At 43.1% G+C, this 22,517-nt stretch overlaps 1 protein-coding gene and 1 long non-coding RNA gene across 2 annotated transcripts in view; one reads left to right on the top strand and one right to left on the bottom strand.

The window, feature by feature from the left end:
* LOC142829732 (uncharacterized) overlaps nucleotides 1-22,517 on the top strand; it is a 104,606-nt gene that overhangs the window by 3,860 nt on the left and 78,229 nt on the right. The window lies entirely within an intron of this gene.
* FRG1 (FSHD region gene 1) lies at nucleotides 7,513-21,176 on the bottom strand. The gene is made up of 9 exons (XM_075930346.1): nucleotides 20,994-21,176; nucleotides 20,440-20,507; nucleotides 18,245-18,367; nucleotides 16,172-16,229; nucleotides 14,870-14,984; nucleotides 14,421-14,525; nucleotides 11,256-11,347; nucleotides 10,401-10,511; nucleotides 7,513-9,334 (listed from the first exon to the last, which is right to left on the bottom strand). The coding sequence occupies exons 1-9, from the start codon at nucleotides 21,053-21,055 to the stop codon at nucleotides 9,298-9,300; spliced, it is 771 nt and encodes a 256-aa protein (XP_075786461.1). The 5' UTR covers nucleotides 21,056-21,176; the 3' UTR covers nucleotides 7,513-9,297.

Genomic DNA, 22,517 nt, shown 5'->3' with positions numbered 1-22,517 from the left:
AATACCATATAGAATAATATAAAATATTACATTGAGAAAAACAGGTCTGAGCAGCTGAATTTCCAGCTTGTGCGTGTATCTTTTTAGCTGAAATGCTGCATTAATTTATTTTATTTTTTTGACATTTCTCTTATACAATACTTGTTTCACTGAACAGAAACTTGATGAACAGGTTCTAGTTGATTGTATTGAGCTTGTTTTAAATGAGTGATACTTGACTGGTTTTCAGCTGATACAGCAACTTAAAACACTAACCCCAAATGGAACCTACCTTAAAATACATATTAAAGAGAGTATCCTGATAGAAAAAAATCTATCTATTCTACAAAAGTGAGACTGCAGTACCAGGCTTCAACTGTCTCTGTTAGGCCACGCTGAACAAAACTGTGGAACTAGGTTTAATTTTGTATGCATTACGCTATCTAATGCAGCAGACAGGCAGATCACTCACGCATGCAGCCACAGAGATAACGCAGATGTAGCATGAGACATATTACCTTAGACCAGTGGTTCCCAACCTGTAGTCTGCAGACCCTTGGGGAGGTCTGTGATGGTACTGTAGGGGGTCCATGGAAAGTTTAGGAAAGGAAAATAAAAGAATTGGTCCACTGCAAGACTGGAACTTTCCGCTTGGAGATTCTTGCCTGGGGCTTACAGTCCACGACCGGCTGCATGTACACTGCCTCCCGCCATCCGGATGGGATCTTGATATCCCAGGAAGCAACATCCGTCCTCCTGCCATCAGCTGCACTGCCATTTATGCTGCAGCCCTCTCCCCCCTACCAGTCCCATAGCGGGCCCAATCCTTATTCCCCCCCCCCCTTTTTTTTCTCCTACAAGGCTCTGTGCTTGGCCAAAAGCAGAGTGCTGGGGCAGGATCTGCCTTTGGCCACAAAAGCCCCTTCACCGTATCCTCTGTGGATGGGCAGGGGATGGTGGGCGTGGGAGCTGAGGAAGCAGTGTGGCCATGGGGTTTGTGCTGACCACCACTTCCCGCCACTCCCGTTGAGGGGTCTTCAAAATTTTAGCAGATTGAAAAGGAGCCGATATGCTCTAAAAGGTTGGGAACCACTGCCTTAGCCAGTTTGTCTATTATTTATGTTTCACTGTATGTAGGTGATGTTTTATAATGCTCTAAATGTCAGCTAACAGAAGACAAAGCCCAGACGCTAAAGGGGTTACAATAAAAAATACAAGCTATAGCATTGTTTTAGTGCTGGGTTTTCTGCTAAAATATAGGCAATCCACTGTAGTTCAAGTACAATAGCAACAGTGGTGGATGGCTTTGTGTGAATGTTAATCATTTAGGCCTTCTAGAATGGGAGCATTTTAATTTTGTTTCTTTTGATTTTTACAATACCCCTCACTTTTTAGGCACAACACATAATTCAAAGCACAGACAAACAAGATATACATTCTTTAATATGATAGTTTATGCAGTTATCCAACTTATTTAGGTATTGAACTCCCACAAATAAATAAAGCTCAGATGATATGAGGATGAGGGAATGGATTGGCAAATGCTTACTGTACTGAGTGGGAGGCACTGATGAAGGCAAAGTGTCAGAAGATAAAAGAAATAAAGTGGTAGAGTGCCTTGAACAAAATGTAGGGTGTGCAGCAGTGTGTAGGAAGAAGTCAGTTCATAGATGTAGAGGTATGGAGTTGCATAAAGCCTTTTAAGGTAACAATGAGAAGTGTGATATGGATAATGTGAAGTGAGTGTATAGATTTGAGAAATAGGGGAAATTGCTGTTGTATCTCTACAGAGATAATCACTTTGGGAGTGTCTCATCATCAAAGGGCTCTGGAAGCTTGTTTTATACCTAATGCACAGAAAATAACCTACACTAATTTGTTGGTTCGCTCTATTTCTGCAATGGTGTCTGTGCAGGGTGGGTGGAAGGGATATCTTACATGTGGCAGAACACTGGTTTCATATTTACTAGTGGTATCTGGATGTATTGTTTTGATTTACTGGCAGAAAAGCAACCAGCTAACTTAATCTTGATATCTTATAAGAGTATATTACACCATTTCTGTGGAAAACTGACTTGCATCAAATGCCAACAAGAGAATAGCTGAACAGCTTGTTTCTAGTTTCCAAGTACAGGCAGTCCCCGACTTACGTCGGATCCGCACTTACGAACGGGGCTTTCTCGCACCTGAGCTCACAGGCAGCGATCAGCCACCTCGAGCTCCGGGGCGAGAAAAGCTGCTCCCGGTGCCCCTGGTCTGCTGGGGACCGTCTCCAGCAGACCAGGGACACCGCGAGCAAACCCGCAGCAGCGGCGGGATCCCCCGCTTCTGAGGCTTTGCTGTAGCAAAGCCTCAGAAGCACGGGACCCCCCCCCCCCCGCTGCTGCGGGTTTGCTCCCGGTGCCCCTGGTCTGCTGGGGACCGTCCCCAGCAGACCAGAGGCACCGCGAGCAAAGCCTCAGAGGCGAGGCACCCCCCGCTGCCGCTTTGCTCCCTGTGTCCCTGGTCTGCTGGGGGGGGGGGCAGCTAGTGTGCGCCCCCCCCCCCCCCCCCAGCAGACCAGGCTTTTGTTGTGGACCCTGGGGCAGAGCAGCTGGGGTGCTGCCGGTTGGTCCCGCAGCGCCGCTCTGGGCACTACTGGACCAACCAGGCAGCACCCCAAGTGCTCTGCCCCAGGCGTCCTGATTCAGCCGCTGCTGGTCAGTTTCAGCAGTGGCTGAATCAGGACTCCTGGGGCAGAGCAGCTGGGGTGCTGCTGGGTTGGTCCAGTAGCGCCGAGGAGCGGTGCTACTGGAGCAACCCAGCAGCACCCCAGCTGCTCTGCCCCAGACGTCCCCAAGTCAGCCGTTGCTGAAACTGACCAGCGCTGACTACAGGAAGCCCGAGGCACAGTTGCTCTGCCCCGGGCTTCCTGGAATCAGCTGCTGATCAGTTTCAGCAGCAGCTGACTTGGGGTTCTTAAGTTGAATCTGTATGTAAGTCAGAACTGGTGGTCAGTTTCAGCAGCGGCTGGACGCCAGTTCCGACTTACATACAGATTCAACTTAAGAACAAACCTACAGTCCCTATCTTGTACGTAACCCGGGGACTGCCTGTATGCAGTTAATGCAGATAACCTTGTTACAAATAGGATAAGGCTGGATTACCTTTTTTTAAACTTTGGATTCCTAAATCAAATCTGGACTCAGATGCAGTGGGCCAAATTTTTCCATGGAAAAACTTTTGAAAAAAAAAAATAGTGCACTATACAAATTGGTTTTTTTTTGTAACTTATGTTGCTTCCACATTAGACTAGTTGGGCTGCATAATACAAAAATAAGGAAATAGAGAAATACGTGATGAAACTCTCACACCCTCAGAACACAAATAGAGTAATTGTAGCTAGTTACAATGGTGTATATTTATTACTTTCCAATAGAACTCAGTTTTTAAAAAAGAAGAATGCATAAAGGGACATATATGAGGAGATCAGGACAGCAGTAATCAGAAGAGCATGAAAATTAGATAGGGTCAAGGGAAGGCAGAGCATAAGAAGATACCATAGTTATTGTATTAGCTAAGAATGGACAACTTTTCTTGAATAAGGTACTAAAGTATAGATAGGAGTCTGGGTAATGATGGAGGAAAGCATACATTCTGAGATATCATAGAAGAAAAAAAGGTAGGATTTAATGAAAGTTTTGATTTTGCATGAAGGAAAGAGGGGAACTGAGCACATAATTTCTATCCCTCAGTAGTAGGAAGGTTTATCAGTTTGGTATTATAGACTGTCGCTGATCTTTTTTCTGCTTGGGAAACACTGCATGGACCCTTCACAAAAGAATTGTTTTGTTCATCAGCAATTGCTTTTATTTATCTTTATACCCTCCCAATACATGTGGCTAAAAATGGACAGGTCAATACATTTTGCTAGCATACTCTATATGGGACTTTTCTAAACAGAAAAGGTCTTGACGTATCTATCTTTCAGTGGAATTAGTACATCTCAGGAGAAGGCAGGGATTTAAGTCTGCGGGTTTGAATCCATCATTATCAAAGAGCTCTTGATACAAGCAGGCTTGTATTAAATCCAAAAACAAGGAGGGTGAGGTAATCTCTTTTATTGGACTGATTCCTGTTGGTTAAAGCAGTGTTTTTCAAAGTGGTCCATGAAATCACTTTGAAAAACCTGTAACTGGCCGTGTTTGTTTTTTGACTTACTAACACCGTAGCCATAGAGCCTCGCGGCTCCTATTAGCCTCATTTCGCTGTTTGCAGCCAAGGGGAGCTGTGGGAAGCAGTGGCCCGGCCCGTGCCACTTCCTGCGGCTCCCCTTGGCTGCAAATGGCAAAATGGAGCCAATAGGAACTGTGAGGCTCTGCTGCAGTGCCGGTAATTAAACAAACTGGTGCGGTGAGTTAACGGTTTCTCAAAGTGGTTTTGTGGACCACTTTGAGAAACACTGAGTTAAAGACACAAGCTTTTAAGCACCACAGAGTTCTTCTTGAGGTCCAATTTTTTTTAGAAAGGTCAGTATTATTCACAACACAGTCTTGTCAGTAAGTCAGAAGAGTTCTGAAGGTTTTTGAAGAGTTTGAGATTTAGCTGAAGCTAAGAACTAGTATGCTGGAAACTTACCAGAGTGTGGTAAGAGATAACTAAGGGAGAGTCACAGCATGAGGAGGTATATGGCAGATGAGTGGCCCCAATAGTTGATCACAAACTACTTTAAAATAGGTACTGAGCTTTGCTTTTAAAAGTTTTCTAACACTTACCAACTTTTTGATAATTCTTTACCTATCAGTCTTTCATTCAGCTGCTTATGCCTAATTTATATTTCAGACAATTGAAAAACATTGGGGGTAATGCCAGACACACTATAAATGGCTATTTGGTCTTTATTTCCAGATTTTTAAAAACACCATGGACTTTTGCTACTCATGTAGAGATTGGCATAGCTAAGATTAAGAAAATCAGATAGTGATCTCATTATGGGGTAAGCTTTATATAAAATGCTGTCTGAACACATTCACAAACTAATTATATAAATATCTTTTTATGGGCATTATCTGTGTTACATACCTCCCTTCTCTAAGGGTTCAGCAGCAGTATGTGATTAGTATCATCACTTGATTAAGGCTTTACACATCTCAATTTTTTTAGGGTGGTGCCTCAAAGGACTAAATTCTCACATACAGTCCTACTGTTAGCCCAGACAGAAATACATTGCACCTGATGTGCATTTGTGTGGATGTAGGAGATATGGGGCACTAAGAAGTCTAAGGGGAGGGATTTAATTCCATAGGAAGTCCATGAAATAATTAGAAACTCAAAGATCAAATTTGGTAACTAAATTAATGCATTCATACTTTGTTTCATTCTAAATGACCTGCATACTCCTTGTTTCATTGTAAATGATCTGACAGGTAAAATACTGCCATAAAATAGAAATAAAAGACCAGTTTTCAACATGGTAAAAGGTTAAAGCAGACTGACATGAGGCTCTGTACAAGAACTGGAGTTCAATATATTTTTAATTATCTTTGTAAAATGGATGAAAAGTGGTATTGCAAAAAGCAAAATCAGAGTCAGTACTAACTAAAATTTCATAGACAATGACTTGTTTATACTGTTCTATATATTGAATACTGAAATGAAAGTGCAATATTTATATTCCATTTGATAATTATATGGTAAAAATGAAAAAAGTGAGCAATGTTTCATCAACAGTGCAATGTGCCTTTTTTGTATTTTTGTCTGATTTGTAAACAAGTAGTTTTTAAGTGAAGTGACACTTAGGATACACAAACCAAATCAGAGTCCTGAAACTGGTACAGTACTTTGGAAAGGTTGAGAGCCACTGCTCTATAATAACTGTCAAAAGAAAATACATGAGGATGTATGCAAAAAGAAAGTATCACTGAGAACATAAAACCATTACATCAAACTATAGTACCCTATACTTGGAATACTGTGTTTAGTTTTAGTTACTCTACCTCAAAAAAGTGGGAGAAACAGAAATTCTGACAAATATGACTAGATCATGGGCATATTTTGTATGAGGGGGAATTGAAAAGACCAGAACAACTTTATTTAGAGAGGAAGTAAATAATGGGTGATATAAAAGAAGTTTTCAACAAAATTAAATAGCATAGAAAAGGTAAAATGAATGCTATTCATCTTTTTTCACAATCCAGGAACAAGTGAAACTGGAAAGCAACAAATATAAAACTGATAGGTTCAAATACAATACTAAAAAAAAACCTCCCAGCAATGTATCTTATGAAAGACTCATTCTAAACAATATTAAGATTGACAAGCTTAAAAGTATTTACAAAAGGATGAGACACTCAAGCTGAGTGAGAAAATCTTCTATTGGACAAACTCTGTGGAGGAGTGAGACAAGCTTTCGAGCTATGGAGCTTGTCTTTAGGTCACTGTATACAAAAAAGGATTAAGCATTTATATAGTTCAAGGGAATGTCCAGTCACTGAATTAGAATTATGTTCAGGAAGGGCTATAAACCCTCATACTCAAGGCATAAGTAACAGATTAAAGAGAAAAGCTTTCCAAAAGTCAGGTTAGGCTACAATTTATCTACTGTGGGATTTCTTGCACTCACCTTTGATGCATCTGGTAGTTGCAGAGGGGTAGACAGCCACTGTGAACCTTGGCGAAAGTTGGGGAGGGGGCTGCTTGGTGCTCCTGAAAGGGGCAGGGCCAAGGTCAGAAGAGGTGGGACAGAAGGTAGTCAGCCCTTAATGCAGCCCAGACTGTTGTGCCCCCTCCCAGCCTTTAGAGCCGCACAGAGTGGCACTCCAGGGGCAATTCAAAGGGACCTGGGGCTGCAGCAGCTGCCCCAGTATTCTCTGTAATCTAATTTATTTCTATCACACCAAAGTTTTTACGTGCCTTCCGCAGTTTCTCCTCTTTTAAGGGCTTGGCTATATAAGAATAAGATTGACTACATGAGAAATTATACCACTATAATTGTATTGGTAGTATTGCTGTAAATTTCCTCATTTCAGCAAGTTCTCTTCTCAGGCAAAATCTCACACAAAAAGTCTTGTGAAGGAAAAATGGCAGAGTTTCTATCAGTTCTTCTATTGGGTTGACTCCCTGTGGAATAAGCAGATCTGCAGAGATATACATGGAAGCAAAATGCTATTTGCATATTCCCTCTGAGTCCACAGAAGCTCTGCGGGTCTCTCAACCTTCTTTTCAACTCCTTGGATGCGCAACATCAAATGAGCCATGAGGCAAGGACTCCCCTTGAAAAGCTACTTCCCAAAGGAAGCTATATTAACTTTCATGTGAGATCCCTGCATCATTGTAGGAGTCATATTCCCAAGCACTTTCCTTTCCTATGGTTTCTCAGACACAGAGGACTCTCTTTAGGACTGGGTATAGACTCAGGAACACTGTAACTGCTGGTTCCCATGCTTTCATGAAAAAGCATTAGGTGCAGAGTCTCTGCTGCAGGAAGATAAACAGGGCATGAGCTGGTATATTTCTAGACAAACAGCAACAATGGATAAAAAAAATAGGTGATAATAAATGGACAAGTGTTATGGTTTTTATTTTTGTAATATATATATATATTTTCTAAGAAACTAAGAATTGGACTCAAATTCTCCATAGTATCTAAAAACTAGGATCCTTTATCTTTTTAATAGTATTAAATAAGCAGACAATTAGATTTCTGGCATTAAAATCACATGGGGGAGTCAACAATCAAGGTGTGTAGTTAGCATAGAACCTATAAACTTTCTCAAGCACCAGTTCTAATTCTGATGCAGCAAATCAGTTTTTCATGTGATAAGGAACAGTAAAAAGTTTTTCAGCTGTATAAATCTGTACAATCTATGAACTTGTTTGTCCTATGACTCCCTGACATCAGTGACACATGAGTATAAGGCTCTGCTACTGTAATTCTTTCTTAATTGGGTTAAGAACCAGTTGTAACTTGTTCTGAATATAGACTATTAAGTTCACACTGATTCATTTTTACATAGGCTAGCTGTAAAGTGATGTCACTTTAAACTGGAAATACCGTCTTTTAGCCTTATGCTGATGAGTATTTATGCTCAGACTTTACCTGTTCTTTTTAACAATCCCACGTCTACACCTTGAGTCAAGTGTAGTCAATTATTTTTTTGTCAAGGTCCAGATTCCAGCTAACAATAACGATAAAAGTAAGTAAATAAAAATATGTTGGGGTGCATTCAGAAGAGTCTGGAGGTCCAAATTTGGCCCATGAGCTCCTGACTGACTACCCCGTCTTAGTTTATAAGCAACTGCACACTCCAAATTAAAAACCACTAAGAACAGTACAGACTGCACATTGCATGTAGATAACTTAAATAATGGTCTTCTTGAGACATAAGAACTGAGGTGAAAAAGCTGAGCATGGTAACAAAGTACTTTCTGAAGACTGGTTATAACTGAATTGTGTTGCAATCAGTGTAGCTGGAATAGTTCCTATAAAGGGACTTTACTAAAATACAATTTTGGTAACAAGCACATAGCAAACTGCATTCTACATATTAATCAAGAATGTACAGATTCTGCATTTTACACCATTCTTTAACATGTTTAGTTTAAAAAGACAGAAACAAGTTCATAAAACTGATGTAAGTTAGCAAAATTTGGAAGAGCATTCAAACATCAGCAACATGATGATGATTAAGTGTACAAGTAATTAAGTGGTCTTTTCTCATGAAGAGCCTCAGCTTTTATTCTGACAGCCTTTTTCTTCATTCCTTCATACTGTTTTTCAAGTACAGTTTACACAAGTATTCACTTAATGTTTACAGACAAACTGACATCTATAAATGTAGAAAACCATTCTAGATCCTCAGCTGATATAAGGCCTCATGACTCCACTGAAGTCAAGCTGAGACTTCAGTCCAATATGCTCAGAGAGACATTAGTCTGATAAAATATTTATTTATTGGAAGTACAATTTGTCAGGGCAACTTTATAGTTTGGTTTCGTATGCAGCTCTTCTCTTCTTGATTGTTAATCAACATGACCCTCAGATTACTGAGTTGCTTCTCTCAACCTTCATCTATTAAATTGCTAAAGCTATTTGCTTTTGGATAAAATTCTGCATACCAAATTTTAATATTTGTAAAGTTTATTAAGCAGCTAAATAGCATTCCATCAAAATAATGACATTCTTATGTAGAGTGACATTAGATACTAACTTTAATGAGAAGTAAGAACAAGAAAGTCTTTGCATAAATACAATCACTTTTTGCAAAATGTTTTATTCAGATAGTATGTTCAGATGGGCAACTGAAGGATATAAAAGCAAGCAAACCTGCCAATTGTTTGTCACTTGCAGTATCTATCAGCTTTCAATTTTGATCTCCTATATGAAAGGAAAGACACAAAATTTAGATTACACATTTGAATAGTGTGATAGTCATAAGACATATGAGGAGGCTGTTATAACATTTGCTTCCACTTATCTTTGGAGCATTTGCAAATGACATTAGAGGCCTTTTAGTACTCATGATTTGTTCAGTGATTTTGTTACTATGCTCAACTAGTATTTATTCTTGCATTAGAACTGTATGGAATATGCCAGCTGGTTGCACATGCTATCTTAAAATTTTGGAATTCTCTGACTTCTGAATCTTGAAGACTTAATCTCTTACTGTTTTTATTAGAATTTTTTAAAGGCAGGAAATGTAAAGAAAAAGGGTTCCATTATCAAAAACTATTACGCTGGACATTTCTGGCATGACATCACATTTAACAAGGAAAGGGTTCACTGGAATACACAGCAAACATCACAGAAATTATTATACCAGGTTCATAAAATTTTCAGCGACATAAGTCAATGCGATGGGGCAAAAGCTCCTATGAAACCCCAATGTCTTCAATACACATACCAACAATTGTTCAATGTTAGAAAGAGATGTTCTCAATGTTCTATGCAGTTGAATTAGTTATAGATATACAGTTCAATTATGAGTAATGAGATATTCTGCATTCCCCACATATTGCACTTGGATAAAGTGCTATTCTCAGACCCTCATAGCTTGGCTAATCCAAGACTAGTTTTCAAAAGACAATGGGAAAAGAATACTCAGTAATGGCTGTTTTCCTATAAAAATGCAACTTTCTATCCCCATTTTGGTGAGAGGGTTATTGAAAACATAAAAATACAAATTTTGCTTTTATAATAACTTCCTTGTATTCAATTTAATTTTGCTCAAGATTTCTATAAAAGTTCTCTCATAGAAACCAGGCAGGTCTGAAAATTTTCAGCTCAAAAGGTGAGTTTCAAAAATATACTGGCAGCAGAAAACGGACTACAGTGAGAACATTTAAGTAACTTTAACTTTAGTTGTCTTTTAGCTTTCCAGGAGTATCTGTCAATAGCTTTCATTTAATCAACAGCTGGAATTATTATTAGGATTTTAAAATACCTGTCAAGCAGTGTCTCATGGAAACTGCCTTCTTTTCTGGCTTTTTTGAGAGTTTTGCTGTCTTCTTGGCTTATTTTGAGTTTACGATCTTGGAAACTTTGGAACTTCTTTCTGCAAAGAATAATAAAGTGCTAGTTACATTGAAATGTAATATAACACAATTCAATACTTGAACGTGATTTCAAAGTTCAATGCATGGACTAGACTGGTGGCCTAAAACTAGAACAAGATGAGGAGAATCCATAATGGTCTCAAATGTTGCACTGAGTGTTGCAGATGCAACCAATTCAGCCACTTCGTTCTCACAGGGAAACTGTCATTTAGCAGGAACCACTCAGAGGGCATGTCTAAGTTATATTCCTCTGTCAAAAGAGGAATGTAAATGAGGCAAATTGAAAGTGCAAATGAAGCGTGGATTTCAATGTCCCATGCTTCATTTGCATATTTGCATCCAAGTGCTTTTTCGAAAAAGGGTTTTTCGAAAGTGAAAGCGCAGTCTAGACAGGATTCTTTTTAAAAAAAACCTTTTTCGAAAAAATCCATACTCATTTTTTCAGGAGGATGCAAATATGCAAATGAAGCATGGGATATTTAAATCCATACTTCATTTGCACTTTCGATTTGCCTCATTTACAATCCTCTTTCGAAAGGGGAATGGATCTAGACATAGCCTGAGTGGATTAATGTGCAGTGCTGACCGACTATGCAGAGAATTTCATTTGACTAGAAAGATGATGGGTCAGAATTCAAGGTCCTGAAAAGTTTTGAAAATGGGAATCCTTTTTACTCAGGTATCGAATGCATAGTTTATTTTAGATGCAGAAGGCTGGCAGCTAAATGCTTTCAGTTACATACACGTAATTGATTTCACACTGTTTAACATTTCCTTTGTCTTCTTCTGGAATGTCATCTTTCTGCGTAGTTTCTCTTTCTGCACAAGAACGGATCTAGTTATTAGGAGAAAAGGAAAACAGAAAATGTACATTATACAAACTACACTTGCTTGTAAGAAAAATAATTTCAATTCTAACTTCTCCTGGTACTAAAAATATGACAAATGTTGAATTTGAGGAAGTTTTTTAAGTTTCTCAGCTTCTTAAGATATAACCAAACACCACTTAACAAAAGAGTTGGTTCCATTCCCTTATGGTTTAATTTCTTTATAAAGCCTTTGTTCCTACCTCATAATTCTATATAAAAATAAGGATGTTAGCATGTATTTGATTACACAATTAACTGATAATCCTGGGTTTATTGGTTAATCCTCACAACTACATGTGCTCCCACCCATTGTAGTAGAGGCAGTGGAGGGGTTGGGTGGGAGTTGGTGCTCGGGGGAGAACTATCTTAAAAGATGGTTCCCCATGAGCACCGGCTTCCGTGAAACCACCTGCCCTTATAGCGTACATCTAAACTACATCCCTTTTTCAATAAAGGGATGTAAATTAGACATATCAAAACTGTAAATGAAGCGGAGATTTGAATTTCCCGTGCTTCATTTACATAATAGCGGTCATGGTTTTTTCTCGAAAAGCTGCTTTTTTTGAGGGGGAGGGGGATGAATAAAAAACACACACGCACCATGGTCAAGGTGGGGATCGTTCAACAGAAATGCCCCGTTTCAAAAGATCCTTTAACCCTCATTTTTTGAGGGTTACAGGATCTTTCAAAACGGGGGATTTCTGTCAAACGATCCCCGTCTTGACTGCGTTTTTTTTTAAAGCGGCTTTTCAGAAAGAAAAAAAAAAAGCCGTGGCTGAAATTCAAATCCCGGCTTTTACAACTTTGATACGTCTATTTTACGTCCCTTTATCAAAAAAGTGATGTCGTTTAGATGTACCCATAGAGAGGCAGCAGCACAAGGGATAAGGGAGGCAGGCGGGAGCCAGTACACATGGGAAGAGGCTTTCAAGCTGGCTCCCTGCACATATCGGCTCCCATTGAACCATCAGTTACCTGTGCTGCTGCCAATTTATCAGAGGCAGTGAGGGCTGTGGGGTCAGTGGAAGCCAGCTTTTAAGCCACCTCCTCATGAGCTTCTGCTTGCGTGCCCATGTGTAAACGTGTAACCACTAAAATTTGAAACAATTACATGTTTACACAAATTCACGAATTGTTAACATTCCCAATATAAACTAATACTGTACATTCAAGAAACCTGTGAAATGTTTAAACACCATATATTCTGTATCTTTAGTATCAAATACTACATTTAAGTGAGTAGACAACTCATGTTCAGAAATGTATAAACAGCAAGAGCATTAACTGATTGAAATATTTCTGTACAAGATGAAAGGGGACTTAAATGCCTATGTGAAGTGTGTAATCTCAGAAGATAGTTATTAGCAAATTTTATATATTAAGTTTTCAATTAAGTTTATGGGATTGTAGAAACTAGAAATCAAGGCATAATTTTTTGACTGATTTAATGTCCGTGAATGACGTAATACATTTCTAATTTAACCGATGATGAAGTTTCTACTGCAAACTGTGAGAGTTTTGTGTTTACTAAATAGGGACATCTACTATAAGATCTCCAAGGAAATCAGAAGGTGCTGTCTGTTACTGGCAACCAGGATGTGGTACACTTCTGAGCAAGTGCTGAACAAATAATGGAGAATATTATTAATTTGCTGTCAGAAGTACAATCTGATTTCTTCCAATTGAAAAAGATAGAGACTACTTGTGGTCAGAGATATCATTGCATTCACACAAGAGCAAGGGGTTTGAATCTTGGTTACCTGGCACTAGCTAGTTTTGTTCCTTATTTTGCATGCCTGCAATTTCAAGTGAGTACAGGCAGTCCCCGGGTTACGTACAAGATAGGGACTGTAGGTTTGTTCTTAAGTTGAACCTGTATGTAAGTCGGAACTGGCGTCCAGATTCAGCCGCTGCTGAAACTGACCAGCGGCTGACTACAGGAAGCCCGAGGCAGAGTTGCAACAGCGCCTGAATCTGGACGCCAGTTCCGACTTGCATACAGATTCAACTTAAGAACCCCAGGCGCCCCCAAGTCAGCTGTTGCTGAAACTGATCAGCGGCTGATTCCAGGAAGCCCGGGGCAGAGCAACTCTGCCTTGGGCTTCCTGTAGTCAGCCGCTGGTCAGTTTCAGCAGCAGCTGACTTGGGGACGCCTGGGGCAGAGCAGCTGGGGTGCTACCGGGTTGGTCAAGTAGCGCTGAGAGTGGCGCTGCGGGACCAACCGGCAGCGCCCCAGCTGCTCTACCACAGGCATCCTGAGAAAAGCCTGGTCTGCTGGGGGGGAGCACACTAGCTGCGCCCTCCCCCCCAGGAGACCAGGGAGGGGCGGGCGGGCGGGCAGCGGGACCGAGATGTGCCGCGGTCCCACCACCCCGGGTCCTCCGCGTCTCCCTGGTCTGCTGGGGCCCCGCCCCCAGCAAACCAGGGAGACGCGGAGCAAAGCCGTGGAGGACCGGGCGGGGGGACCGCCCAGACGCGCTGCGGTCCCGCCACCTGGGTCCTCCGCGGCTTTGCTCTGCGTCTCCCTGGTCTGCTGGGCTCCCCCCCGCAGACCAGGGAGATGCGGAGCAGCTTTTCTCACCCCAGAGGATGCCGGCGGCGGGACCGTGGCGCGTCTGGGCGGTCCTGCCGCCCGTGTCCTCCAGGGCGAGAAAAGCCCCGTTCGTAAGTGCAGATCTGACATAAGTCGGATCCGCGTAACCCGGGACTACCTGAATATTCCTTTCCTGTCTGAAGTGGTTATGCAGCAGATCTGATGAAAAGCTGCCCCAGGGAGAGGTCCATAATTCAATGGTGAATGAAGATATTCTTTTATATGCAGTTTGCAAAGTCAATTAGAAAAATTCATGATGAAAGGTATTATGTAAATTTAAGATGTTAGAACGTTTGTTCCCTAAATATTATGGATAGTGAGTTTTGCATTTTATATTATATCATTCAAGTTGATAATATATTTGTAGTGTGCATGTATATTTATGCACACTATATTAAATATTGTAGTACATTATGTCTTGGTGTATGCACACACATATATGTTACCTTTAACATTTCTTCTTCCCCCGCAGTTTTACTTTTGGCTTCTATATCTCCCTCTTCATTGCAGGTAATAAAGCAGCTATTTGCTGCTAATAAAGCCATTTTCCCCTGTCAAAATACCACCACTCAAGTTAGTACTATGAACATATTTAGACACAAGTCTTTCATTTTAAGATTTTTTTCTAGAATACTCCAGAATGCACCTCAGATATCTTCTCACATTCTGCCTAAGAAATTCTAGTAGCCAGCCTTGGGTATCTCCTGTCTCATTTACTCTTACATTGTATAGTGCTACCAAAACAGACACACTTTTTGATTTGAAGTCTTTAAAAATACTTTAAATACTTAAGAAAATAATGTACAAGTTAACTATTCTTTATAATCTTGTAGTAGCTGTCATTCATTGTTTTACTACCTGTATGTAAGTGATATCTGTAATAGAGTATGCTTACATCTTGGAAAACGGGCTCCCATTGCTCTCTTGATCCTATTGCATCTGATCGTCCAACAACAAGACCATCTGAATTTATGCCAAGGTATTTGCCATAGCCAGACTTCAGTGCAATTCTTAAAGAAATGGGTAAAAGAGATACAGAATACTTGAATGTTAAAACTGTTTAAAATGTTCAATTATAAGAGGTTCAGCACTTTGATTTTAGCTATACTTCTAAGAGCTAGATGTTATATTTAGGAATAAAAAAATCCCATTTAATTGGGTAACTAGTTAAATGTTAAGTGTAATTGATCAAATGGGAGGGACCCCCACCCGCTACAGCCAGGCTGGAGTGCTTTCCCCTACCTGGACGGGGACTGCTCCAGCTGGGCTTGAGTGCCCTTGTCCAGTGTGCACCAAGCCCACCACACACAAGGGCTGCTCTGGCTGGGCTACAGCACCGCTGCCGGTGGTACACCCCAGGCTGGGCCTGCCACAGACAAGGGCTACTCTGGCCGGGCTGGAAAGCCTCTGGAGCAGTCCCCTGCCCAAGGCAGACTGCTCCAGCCCCTACTAGTTAACCATAAACAGTAAGCCTTACCATTAAGGGTGAGCCTTACCAGTTAACCATTAACATCTCTAGTTATAATAAAGTTGGTTTTAAGGAAGGATATTTATCTTTGATTCAGGATAAGAAATAAAAAAAAAAGTAGTCTAAATGAGACTTTATATTCATTCTTGAAATAAAACCTGCACAACCTCAAATTTTACAAAGATCTACTGGAGTCATTAGCATAGCTCCTGCTGAGGTGTATGCCTGCACGGCCATGCATACAAAATTCAACCTCTGCCCATCTCCTCTGGAGAGCCACTCAGCAGCACTTGCATGGCAGGCAGCTGCTCGGGCGGGTGGGGGCGCTGGCTGAGACAACATGGTGAGGGAGCTACTAGGGCACTGGGCCATGATCTGCCATGGCCATGTGGCGGGGAGGGCCAGGGGCTCTTCTGGTGGCTAGGCACAGTAACGGGATCTGCTGCATGGCGAGGAGGGTGTGGGGGGGTGGAAGACAGTCCTGCAGCCAGGAACGGGACATGCTACATGGCTGGGCAGGGGTCTGCTCCAGTGGCTGGGAACAGGACGTGCTGCTTGGCCGGGGGAGGGAAGGAATTCTGCTCTGGTGGCTGGAAACGTGTGTGTTAATAAATTAGGTGCCATGGTGGCACACACCCAAACCAGCACACGTGACCTCAATATTGGTGCACAAGCCAAATCTCACTCAGTTCATGGTTGGACAATCTTAGAGGGAACATTGGTCATTACCTGGTGTCAGACAGTTTTGCTGCTGTAAACTGCTCAGGGGGACTAGGGCCATCATCCTCTGAAAGAATTTTTTTTTTTAAATCAGTATTAGGAATAAAGTGTTAGTTATACAATCTTCTAATTCATGAGACTAATAAAAATGATAGATTATACAAGAATTATCAGTGTAAAATGCAGGAAAAGACAATGCTGCAGGGCCAAATATTGACATACATTTTAAAAAAAGAATCCAACTACTGTAAAAGCAAAAAAAATTGTTTTAGAGGAGTTAGCTAAACACCTATATGGTTAGCATTCTACAAGATACAAACATAATCCCTGCCCTCAACCAATTTAGGATTGAGAATTTACAGCAATTCATGAAAAACTTGTATCTAAAGCCACTGAATTTCTCTGTGAATCTCAGGTTATGCAATATATACTGTTCTCATAAGAAAATGTACTTACACGTTTACAAAAAAAACTCACATTTTAACATCCTTATTTAAAATACTGAATTCTAGTTATGTGCTCAAGTTAAACAGTGTAACTGCTGAAATTGTCAGCGGTTACACATTAACATGCGAGGGAAGGGGAGGCAGTTCCCCACTCGTACAGTCTCCTGTGGAGCCGCCTGCCTCTGACATAGGCAGCAATGTACCGGGGAGGGCTTGTGTGTAACCATGACGGTTAAGTAGCCAATGAGCCTGGGCTCTTCCATTACACAGTTAAATGTGTACACTGACACATCCCTAATTTTAAACCCACCATCTCTTTTGTAGCAGTAGGAATGACATACTGCCACCATCCCTGGACTGGCTGTTCCTCAACCCCAGAGTAAAGTAACATCCAAATTCACTTTTACCTCCAGAATAGGGATTCCCTACTTGAGCAGTGCCTTTCTCATTCCCAGACTGAGGGAAAGATCAGCTACTAGGCCACTTTCAGAGAACATCTATATAACAAGTACAGAAGGATTGGTCAGCACTCTGATGTGGAGTAGGAGTCAGTGGGTGGTAAAATGAGAGTCCTGGTCTGATGTGAGTTTCTCTTTTTATAAGACAAATTCATCCCATACAGGCTTTATATGATTTCTTACAAGAGTCACACTGCTTTCCATCTTTTTAAAGGCATTCACCAACAGGTGAGCATCAGAAAAGGAAGTGAATTGCATGTATAAGGAAAACAAGATGAGCTTAGAAAAATTGATTAGTAGTCAGTCATTAGGATTCAGTTATCCTCTTCGCTGGTTTATGCAGTTATAGAATAATATTTTTAATACAGGTTGGACATTTCTTACCCTGCGCTCGAATTTGCTGGACTAGAGAAGGTTCTCTACCACAGCTGCCGACTCTCTGTCGGTGTAGCAGAGGGGCAAAGGGTGGAGAGGGTGTGGAATGGACTACCTCCAGCCCCTGACAGGCTGCCTGTTGGGTTGCTAGCCCTGCTACTGTTGCCCCAACTGGACTGCCTGCTGCAAGCTGCTGGATCTTGTCCCAGTCAGGCTGCCTGGGGCAGCTGAGTGCTTGGGCTCCAGTCCCATCCCCATGGAAGCCTGCAGGCTCTGACCCCACTTCTGCGGGCTGTCTGGGGTTCCAGCCCCATGCTGCCATGTGTTGCTGGGGCTGCCGCCAGTCCCATCCCCACTGTGGCGGGCTGCCAAGAGCACAGGCTCCTACTGCACAACAGCCCACAGATTCTGGCCCCACTTCTGTGGACTGCCCGGGGCTCTCTGCCATGGACTGTCACCAGCTGGATCCTGTGCTGCCACAGGCTGTTGCTGATCCCGTCCCAGTGCTGCAGGGAGCTACTGAGGGCTGGACTGAAGCAACCCCTACCCCATCCCACTACTTCAGTCCAGTCCTCCTGGATTGCCCTCCTGTCAGGCTATCAGGGTTCTCTGATCAAGTAACATCCATGGTCCTGCCAGACCAGAGATGTTGCCAGACCAGAGTATTGTGGCTTTGGGAGGTGCAATCTGTATAATGTATGTTAAAAATACCTTAAGTTTATTGGCTTGAAAATAAATTCTTCATCTAACAAAATACGTTTCATACTTTGACACTGCCAAGTTTTTCTTTTCCTTATACAAACCTTTATGCGGTGCTCCAAGTGTGAAAAGGCCATTGTCAAGTGCATGGATATAAGCTCCCTTGTCCAGTTCTATTGCTACAGTTCCTGTGATTTCACCAAAATTTTTTACTGCCCACCAGCTTCCTAAAATATAAGAACAAGAAATAACACCACACACACAACTGGATTTTAGTAAAGTACTATTATTCAAATTAGCTGCTATGCTCCTAGGTGCTATGCTAATATAGACCACAGCTAAATTGCACAAAACAAAATCACGGTCCTTGCCTCAGAGAACTTGCAACTAATGTATAAGACAAGAGACTATGGACGGATATAGACAAGCGAGTATAAGGTACCAAGACAGTATTTGTGAGCATGGTAGGCAATGGGCTCAGCATACCAGCATTTGTCGTCAGTTTTGTTTTCAGCTTCATGGCAAAGGAGAGGATTTGGAGGATAACTATGTGGTGCTCCAAATGTGAAAAGGCCATTGTTAAGTGCATGGATAAAAGCTCCCTTGTCTAGTTCTATTGCTACAATTCCTGTGATTTCACCGTGCTGCTCTTAAGCATGAAGGACAGCCTGAGAGAAAGTATAAAGATGCTTGTTTGAAAATTCAATAAATGTGTGATAAGGCTGGCATCGACTGATTAGAGGTGCAAATCAATATCTCAACTGTGAATGAGAAGTTAGAGGAAGGGTAGGGATACACTGTGCAAAACTTTGAAAGTGAAGAGAAGCTGTTTATGTATGATGTGATAGAGAAGGGAGAACCAGTGAAGGCTTGCAAAGAGGGAGAGGATACGGTCAAAATATCAGGCTCTGAGTATTATCTTTGCAGCAGCATTCTGAATGGATACAAGTAGGACAAAATTAAATTTATTATAGTTGTTAGAGAGAGAAAGGGATGTTCCAATGATTGAGATGTTAAGTGCCTACACCACAGTGTAAGCCGTATGGTTGGATAGGAAAGGCTACACCTTACAGAAACTTTTTCAGAAAGAAACTTCAAGATAACTTAAATATGAGGTCCTAGAGAGAGAGGTTGTACAGCTGCTTGAGTGAAAGCAGAAAGGTGGTGGTGTTCATGGTGACTAAAAAAGGAACTGGCGCAGCAAGGGCTTGGAGGGAAGATTATAAGCTGTTTTAGAAATGTTGAGCAATAGCTGATGGCAAGCCATCCACAAGGGGAGAGAGAGAGTTTGAGATTTTGTTCTAAGTAGGAAATAGATTTTATCTAGTAATATATAGTAGCATTATAAATATCTACAGTTTACGTAGTTTGCTGTGAAACCTTGACTGATAAATATATTTGGGATCATTCTGCTCGTGCACTAAAACAATCTACAAGCATTCCAGAAGCTAAACAAAAGTGTTCTGCATTAGGGATGTGAATGGTTAACACAGTGGTCCCCAACGCGGTGCCCGCGGGTGCCACGGCGCCCGCCGAGCCATTTATGTGCGCCCGCGGAGCAATCTGGGCTGGCCCCGCCCCTGGGCGTGCGGCAGGTGCCAGCCCCGGGCACATGGGCGGCCCCTGCCCCGGGGTTGCGGCGCATGCCGGTGCCGGCCCCTTGCATGCGGCGCCTGGGCGGCCCCTGCCCGGGGTCGCCACACATGCAGGTGCTGGCCTCTGCCTGGGATTGCGGCACATGTCGGTGCCGTTCCCAGGCACGTGGCACCTGGGCAGCCCCTGCCCAGGGTCGCAGCACATGCTGGTGCTGGCCCCGGGCATGCGGTGCATGCTTGGCCCCACCCCCAGACCCATGAGCGGCCCCGCCCGCAGGCGCCCGGCAGCCCCAAAACTTTGGAGACCACTGGGTTAACCACTTACATCTTACTAGCTGATGCTTACAGCTTATGTTTAAGTGGTGGCTGGAGCAGCTCCCTGCCTACAACAGGTAGTGGGCCGCTCCAACCCTACAGGGCCTGTGGCAGGCCTGGCCCAGTGTACTGCCTGGCCCCCCTGCCCACGCCTATCTAATTGGTTAACCAGCTAAATATAACGTTTAATGATTAACTGACTAACCAGAAGAAGTCATCTATTTCTTTACAACAGAGACTATGATTTATAGATTTAAAAACATCATCCCCTACAGATTATGAAGTGGTATGTATCATGCTAGAAGTCCAAAACAGAAAACACAGCAAACACCCTACATTTTCCTGTCTTTACTTCTATGTTCCATGCATCTCCTTGAAAGCCATCTCACCAACAATATCAAGCTGATCTTCTGCATTTTCTTCTCTTTTCCTTTTCTTATCTTTGTGTTTTTTCTTACTGCAAAAGGAGACGACAAAAATGGCTAAATTTAACCCCCCCCAAAAAACCTTCCTGAACCGCGTGTGTCTGGATCAGCCCCCCCCGAATACGGGGGTAAAGAGGCAAGTCATCGGGGCAAATTTCCGCCGCCAGGGCAGCCCAAGGCTTTGCAAACCTGGCTGCCCGCAGGCTGCCGTTGTACCCATTCCGCAAGTCAGGTTTTAAACCGCTTTACTCAGACCCGGGCACGTCCCCAGTGTGGACGCGCCTGGGGAAGGGGTAGTTTGCACCCGGCGCCAGTTAGCTTAACCGATAGCGAGTCAAGGCCGCTTTGTTCCGGAGCGAGCGCGTCCGAGGGGGAGGGGGGAGCAGCGCGCAGTCGGATCCAGGCGCGCTGACTTCAGGGCTGGAGCAAGAGTGGGGGGGGGGGCCTGGCCAGGCCTGAACGCGCCGGGGGGAAAGGGGGCTCATCGCGCGGAGGGAGACACCCCGGCCGCTTCGCACCTTTTCCCCTTCGCTCCCTTGAGCACGAGCTTGGTGGATTTCACGCAAGTATACTCCGCCATGGCTGAACTACGGAGGCCGCTGTGGGAAAAAATTAATCGCTTCCTGCAATGGGGACGGAGCCCGCCGAAGGGCAAATGAAATCCGCCGCGCCCGCAGCTTAATCAAACGCGTAAAATGGTGTGCGCATGCGCAGGGGTAGGAAGCGAAACGCCTGCCCTCACCCGGCTGTGTCGGTTCTCGCCGAGCGGTCGGGCGCCGCTCAGTTTTTTGAGGGGGTGTCTCAGCGCAGCCTCCGCTCAAAGGGGCGGGCGGGGAGGATTTTTTTCGAGGCGGGAGGTTGAAACATGGCGGGAAAGCCCCAGGTCTGCTGCCCCGGCTGGGCGGGGGCGGTGTCCGCGCTGGCAGCGCACCTGGGACCAGGCAGACGATAAAAAAGAACAACAAACGCCAGCCCCGCTTCGCTGTCTCTGCCCTGGGGCTGTTCGCTCTACTGGCGTTTGCTGCCTCTTGCCCAGTTTTTCTCCATAATCCTCAGGGCTAGAGACAAGGGCGTGTCCACACTGCAGTTAGGTACCGTGGCTGGCTGTGCAGATGACTCGGCTTCCCACCAAGAGACTATTTAACTACCCATGTGTAGAGTTGGATGTGGGCTCATCCCACACCACAATTAAGCGATCCTCCCAGCCTGACCCTCAACAGCCCAAGTCACCTGGCATGGGTGGGTTGCAGCATTGACATACTGAAACTACAGTCTATGGCTACACTACAACTTCCCTCATCAGTGGGTAGAGTATATGAATTACTAAATTAGACACCACAGTGAAAAGCAGCCTGTGCCTGCTGCACCATGTAACCACAGGTGTTGGTGAAAGTGTTGATGGGGTGGAGAGTGGGGCTGCAGGGAAAGGCTGCATACGATGGAGCTGCCAAAACCTTTCTGTACTGCATCAGAGGGGTAGCCGTGTTAGTCTGAATCTGCAAAAGCGACGAGGAGTCCTGTGGCACCTTATAGACCCTGCTCCTACACTTCAGTTAGTCTATAAGGTGCCACAGGACTCCTCGTCGTTTCTGTACTGCCTTTCCCCTGCCAGAGGAGCCTTTCCCTGCAGAGAGGAAATTTTCAGCAGCAGGGAGGCAGCAGAACACTGCACTGCAATTTTTAGGGGAGGCACTGCTTGGTTGGTTAGAGTGCCATGTAGGGGACATATCCAAAAAGTTCAGGTGTGTTTTTACTCTGCCTATGCAGAAAACTCACCATCTATGCTACTATTTATATCTATGTTATACCTGTGCATAATGTCTGTATTCTATACACCAAAAGGAGTGTGCTGTGTAGATGTAATTTAAAGATTTCATAGTGTGGCCCATCACTGTAATAGCAATGGCCAAGATGCAGTGGACTTCATGAAGTCTCTATCCCTTCTTCCTTTTTAAGGTCAACTTTGTTTGGAATAGATTGATTTCTTTTTCTTTTTAAGTGGTGATGGAAGACATTTGTAAATAAAAGTATTGTTTGAACTA

This window comes from Pelodiscus sinensis, chromosome 5, assembly GCF_049634645.1.
Source record: "Pelodiscus sinensis isolate JC-2024 chromosome 5, ASM4963464v1, whole genome shotgun sequence".
Lineage (NCBI taxonomy): Eukaryota > Metazoa > Chordata > Testudines > Trionychidae > Pelodiscus > Pelodiscus sinensis.
The sequence above is the reverse complement of the archived record's forward strand: the minus strand, read 5'-3'. Positions and strand labels throughout refer to the sequence as shown.